General features: G+C 45.1%; 2 protein-coding genes across 2 annotated transcripts; both read right to left on the reverse strand.

The window, feature by feature from the left end:
* Positions 1-908: 908 nt before the first annotated feature.
* Positions 909-3680, reverse strand: LOC116265845 (uncharacterized). The gene is made up of 2 exons (XM_031646797.2): positions 2723-3680; positions 909-2617 (listed from the first exon to the last, which is right to left on the reverse strand). Exons 1-2 carry the CDS (start codon positions 3678-3680, stop codon positions 909-911), a joined length of 2667 nt encoding a protein of 888 aa, XP_031502657.2.
* A 255-nt stretch (positions 3681-3935) lies between these two features.
* Positions 3936-5721, reverse strand: LOC126410632 (uncharacterized). Its single transcript, XM_050080987.1, has 2 exons — positions 5236-5721; positions 3936-5158 (listed from the first exon to the last, which is right to left on the reverse strand). Exon 2 carries the CDS (start codon positions 4655-4657, stop codon positions 3956-3958), a length of 702 nt encoding a protein of 233 aa, XP_049936944.1. The 5' UTR covers positions 4658-5158; positions 5236-5721; the 3' UTR covers positions 3936-3955.
* Between the last annotated feature and the right edge of the window lie 362 nt (positions 5722-6083).

The following is a 6083-nucleotide window of genomic DNA, read 5'->3' on the forward strand; positions in this document are numbered from 1 at the left end:
AAATAGTGGCACTATCACCTCTTTTAAGAATATGAAACACCTCGGGAGCAGGGACATCTCTAATGAAAACCAGATTGTTACACAGTCGACTTGCAACGCCACACAAAATCTGCTGTAATGACTCATCTATGAAGCACTTGCAGCAGCAACTGATGAAAAACCCATTATTGCAAATGACTTTGATGTTGCCCACATTCCTATCATTTTCCTGGACAACTAGAAGACTTTGCTGAAGAACCCAAACTTCATCAGTGGCTCTGGCTGCATCACTCCAACAGGCGATACCAAAGATATAGCGTCCACTACTCTCCCTAACTAGAGCAGCCACATCCCTGCTATCTTTGTTTGGGCAAACTGTAATGTGAATATTATGGGAAGTTCCCACCTCTAACCTCCCCAAGGGAGCCCAACATGTAACCACGTTTGGATAGCTTGTCTATCACCTTGCTTCCAATCTCTAGAGATCATAAAGTCGCTGCAGTAGCTCCATAGCGCCTTACGACTATAGTTCATAGCAGCTTTTCCCCATGCTTGCAGTTATTGCACCATTTCCAAATGTGCCAAATGATTATGTGCAGTAGATTCTTCCAGCACTTGAAGAAGACTTTATTTTTAAATTTGCGAGAGACGCACCATACGAGAGTGTCTTTAATCGTTAGTGGATGGAAATTACTTTGCTTGAACTTCTAACTAACTCCCACAGGCTTTTAGCTTCTTTGCAATGGAGGAAGACATGGTTGATATCTTTTTGAGCCCAATTATAACATCTGGAGGCAAGGTAGAGTCCATACTTCTGAGCTCTAGCATCAACATGAAGGCGACCTTCAACTGCCAGGTTGGTCATCCATGCAGCACGGGAAGGGGCTCTAACATTCCAAATGGCATTCCTCCACTGCTAAGTGGGACTACTATCTCGCAGCTTGTCCAAATGGCCAGGCACTGCAGTCCACCCATTCAAGTGTATCCTGTCGGCTATCCTCAAGCATGCGGAGGTGAATGGGAATGCTCATAGATTCAAGGAACATGTGAACATAGGTTGCCCGATCAGCAAACAACTCCTTAATAGTGCAATTCATGGTATCTTGAATTAGTGTCCAACTAGTAGGTGAAATCATATTGGAGATGATGACACCATTCCACCGGTTATGCCAAAATTTGACTCTAAAGCCATTGTTGACTCTCCAATGAACTTGAGATTCAATTAACTGCCAACATTTGATCACCCGCTTCCATAAGCTAGATTCACTTCCACTGAGTTTGTACTGCCACATACTCTTTTTGGTTAGATACTTGGCCCTGACGAGATCGACCCAGAGTGAGTCCTGCGTGATAGCTTTGACCCTGAGAAAATAGAAATTAGCCCTATTGATATCCACCATACGTCGAAGCCCTACTCCACCCTCCACCTTTGGTTTACAAAGAGCATTCCAACTAATAAGGTGTGCCCCTTTGACCCCCAGATCATCCCCCCAAATGAAACCTGAACACAACTTTTCAATTTGGTGGCACGTGGACAGAGGAATCCACAAGACCATCATCCAATAGCTAGGGATAGATGTCAGAACATGTTTAACCAGGCAGAGTCTTTCGGCATAAGAAAGCAGCTTCTGCTTCCAGCCTGCCAATTTCTGATTAACTTTCATCACTATGTGCTGACATGGGCTCTCTGTGATGGCCTGGTATTGAAGAGTCAGACCCAGATGCATAACTGGCAAAAAATCTCTTTTCCAGCCTGTGATAGCACATAGTCGGTTGCACTCGAAATCAGAAAGATTAAAGAAATACACAAAGGTTTTGTTGAGATTAACTTTGAGTCCCGAACAAGCCTTAAACTCAAGGAAACAATCTTTAAGGCCTAGAAAGAATTTTTTCCTGCCTTCAATGAAAACAAGGACATCATCAGCATAGAAGGAGGAATGAACAGAGCTAAGAGCGCTAACCTTTCGGCCACGAATCTTACCCAAATGCAGATAAGCCAACATGCTACGATTAAGAATTTCCATCGTAACGATGAACAGATAGGGGGACAGGGGGTCTCCTTGCCGCAACCCCCTCGCCGTGAAGAACCATGATCCTTCCTTACTGTTAATGAGAAGTGCAGAGGACAAAGTAGAAACAACAGTCATAATATGCTTAGTCCAGTTGGAGCAAAAACCTAGCAGTTTAAGGTTGTTCTTCAGGAACTGCCAATTCACTCTGTCATATGCCTTACTAAGGTCGATCTTAACGCACGCATCTTTAGACTTACTGTGAGCAAGTAAATGAACCACCTCTTGACTGAGTAAAAAACTGTCCTGGATGCTGCGTCCCATAAAAAAAGCCACTTGATTCCGATGAAGAATGCGACTCAGTATGGGTCTCATGCGTAAAACCATAATACGAGTGAGGAATTTAAGAATGCTATTGCAAAGTGATATAGGCCGAAACTTGTCCATAGTGCAAGCACCCTCTTCTTTGGGAAGAAGAACGATGTGTGTTTTGTTGATCCCTTTAACCATGCGCCCGGACCGGAAAAACTCCTTAACTGCGAGGCTCACATCGGGCCCAATGATGGACCAGTATGATTGATAAAAGTGATTGTTGAAACCGTCTGGTCCAGCAGTTGTCGCCCTTAATACTGCCCAATGTATTTCCCCATCGCAAATAGGACTCACTAAAAGCTCATTTTCTTATGTAGTCACCCTCAGACCTATACAGTCATTTCAAGGAAGGAGCCCCGAACCCGCATTGTCAGTCAACAGGTCTTTGAAATAAGTGGTGCAGGACGCAAAAATTTCATCCATGTCAGAGATAACCCTCTCTCCATCCATGATAGTGCGGATATGGTTTCTCCGTTGTCTGCCTTTAGCCATAGCATGGAAAAATTTTGAATTAGAATCACCCTCCCTCATCCACCTCACACGAGCCTTTTGCCTCAGCCGCTCCTCATCCATCTTGATGAGCTTAATGAGAGTGAGGCGAAGCTTAATCTCATGAGAGAATGCAGACAAATCGCCCCTATCCATAAGGTTTTGGGCCACTCCTACCTGCACTCTGAGTCTCTTAATAATTCTGACCAGATCATTGGGGTCTTGCTTAGACCACTCCCGAAGCTTATCTCTAACAAGTTGAAGTTTAGAAACAAACCTAACCATGGGGCAGCCAGCAACATGATGGGGCCAACAATCTGCAATAAGTTTGGTGCATTGAGGAAATTGTTCCCAGTAATTGAAGTAACGGAAGACCGATTTGCCACATGTGAAGATATGGTTTCTCTCAGCTGCCATAACAATAGGATTATGGTCATAAGAAGTGTGAGGAAGAATCCGAAGACTGAAATTCCATTCCCGGCAGTCCCACCAGTCATGGAAGACAAAGCAGTGATCAATCAAACTTTGCACATTAGCAGGCCCCTCTCTCTTGTTAGACCAAGAGAACTTAGTGTCGGGGTCATGAATTTCCACAAATTGGTTGGAGGCAATAAAATTATTGAAAAGAATGCAAGGCCAAAGAGCTGGGGGTCTTCCAGTTTTCTGTGATATGTCCCTCACCGAATTGAAGTCGCCTAAGCATACGTTGGGCTTACATAAGCTAGAAAGCTCCACATTGAGCTCATCATATTGGAACCTACGGATACAGAAATCCGGATTGAGGTACACCCCTAAAACAGAGAAAATTATGCCAGAACTTAGGTGCTTCATCTCCATAGAAATCCAATGAGCATGCATTTTAGAAGTCTGGACTTGCATCTTGTCAGCATCCCACAAAAGCCAAATCTGGGCCCATTGGCCATTAAGATGTATGTTGGAAACAGAGAGGTATCTGCTAAACTTCAAACTGAGTTTTGTCAAAACAATCTCATTCAATTTAGTGTCAATGAGAACTGCAATATCTGGGTGAGCAAGCTGAAAAATTAACTGGAGGTCACGCTGGGCAGTCTTACCGGCCAGCCCGCGAGCGTTCCAAGCAAGGAACCTCATTGCATCCCAGCAAGAGCGCTACTCTCCCTACTACACCCCGCCAGCTTTCCGTTGGTAGGGTTGTTATCCTTAGCATTCAATTGGATTTTCTTCTCTTCTTTGTATATAGGTAAACTCATATCCTTATCACCCAGATCTTCAGAAGCTGGGGAGGCCCTGGCTTCAGTGGCACTGAAGCTAGAGTGATCTGTGGACTGAGGAAGGATCAAGCTTGCGTCAGAGCAAGAGGCATATAGATCAGCGAGGAGCTTCTCTGACTGTGCGTGGCTGTTGGGTCTCTTTTTAAATGAGCTGGTAGATTTGCTTTTCAACTGGCGTTTCTTCTCCATTGGAGCTTTCCGATGAGACACCAAAACATCGATTGAGAGATCATGTGTCTCATCAATAGCCATAGAAACGGCACTCTGCTGGCCTTGAAGGATACTTGCACTAGTCGGCCCTTTTGTTATGGCAGGATTCGCCTCTTTACTACAAACCCTGTTATGTCCCACGACTTCCGAACAGACCTCATTGGCTTGCATTGATTTTCTCCTCGTGCTCTCAGGGATAGGAGCAGAGCTAGTCCCTCCCTCCTCAACATTAACACCCTCCTCCCTCTCAGGCACACTATGAAGTGCTAAAAATCTGTTCGCTTGATTAGCTGGACCAGCCGATTTGTTCAGGGAAAAAGAACGGCGTTTGGGGCTTTTAACAGCCATCCAAGCCTTCCCACCTTCTACATCAACAGTATATGTACTGGGGGACTGCTTCAAATCATCACAAGCAAAGGTGAAGTGGGATGTCGCACCACATTTACGACAGTATCTCACCTTTGACTCATACTCAATACTTTGCACCAGGGCGACCCCTTCTTCAAACGAGACTCTGACTTCATTCACTAGATGAAAACCTAGTGAACCTCGAGGAGCACACGCGCAAAACCCAGACTAGCAACCTCCTTTGTGAAAGCATCGGCTTCGACGAACGTCGCTCCCATCATTCTGGCTAGCCTATGAAATATACTATTCCTCCAAAGCTCAGGCGGCAAATCAGGAAGGCGCACCCAAATGTAGACTCTACTAGATGATTCCAGTTTCAACGGCATGCCAGGTCTCCATCAATTAGCAACCAGAACCTGCCCCCAACTTTCCAGTGACCAGGAGTAAGAATCATTTGCAAATCAGCCTCATTTGAGGCCCTTACCAAGAACAATCCTTTACCTACGGACGAAAACTTGATCAGGCAGAGCCCAACCCACAGAGCACGAAGGGAAGAAAACAGAAAACCATAGTCTAACCTGTTGCTGGAGCGACCACCTGAAAGTGTTGCAATAGCTGTAAATCGGAAAGGGGCTTTGAGCTGCTCGTGCGGTGATTTGGGGATGAACAACACCTTATTGTTGTCCACCTCTCGGATTTCAACTTCATTCAGATATTCTTCATCATGGAACTTTTCCCCTTCAATGATGGACGCCCAAGAGGGCCCCTTAGGTGCAGACGCCTCTTTGTTCAGCGCAGCTGGTTGCACGACACCATCTCCTCCTTCTTCCATAACACTACAGATCATCTGTGCATCTGCTTCCATTTCCGAACCGTCCCACTACGCCGGCCAACCGGCCGGCCACCAGAGGAACACCGGCTGGACACCAGGGGCGAACGAACCTCGGAGTCTTTTTCTCCTAGGGCAGGAGAAGACAAGCACAAAAGTAACATATTCCATATGAATGCCCCGGATTTTTAACATTTTAACAACACTAAAGTTGTACATAAATAAACGGGACTTTAATGTCGGGTTTTTTTTTTCCTCCCTGCATCTAGTTGTTCTATTTCTGTATGTTGGCTTGCAATTCACCTTCTCCTTGCTCCTTGCGTAGGAACCACAACTCATTTTTTTTCGATGCAATATGCTCGCAGGGTTGTGGGAAGATAGGATACTTAGAGGATCGTTGCTGGAATAAACATGGTCGTCTATCTACTATGTATCAAGGTAGGAGTATTGAGACCAAATACAGTAAGGGTTCTACTCATCCTCTTATGGGTTCTGTACAGGTAACCACTCCTATTGTAGACTACTCTTTTAGGGGGTCAAGAAAAAAAAATAGCCACCAACCTGAACAGAAAGAACAACTTTGAAGAGAGTTTTGGT

Source organism: Nymphaea colorata, chromosome 12 (assembly GCF_008831285.2).
Source record: "Nymphaea colorata isolate Beijing-Zhang1983 chromosome 12, ASM883128v2, whole genome shotgun sequence".
NCBI lineage: Eukaryota > Viridiplantae > Streptophyta > Magnoliopsida > Nymphaeales > Nymphaeaceae > Nymphaea > Nymphaea colorata.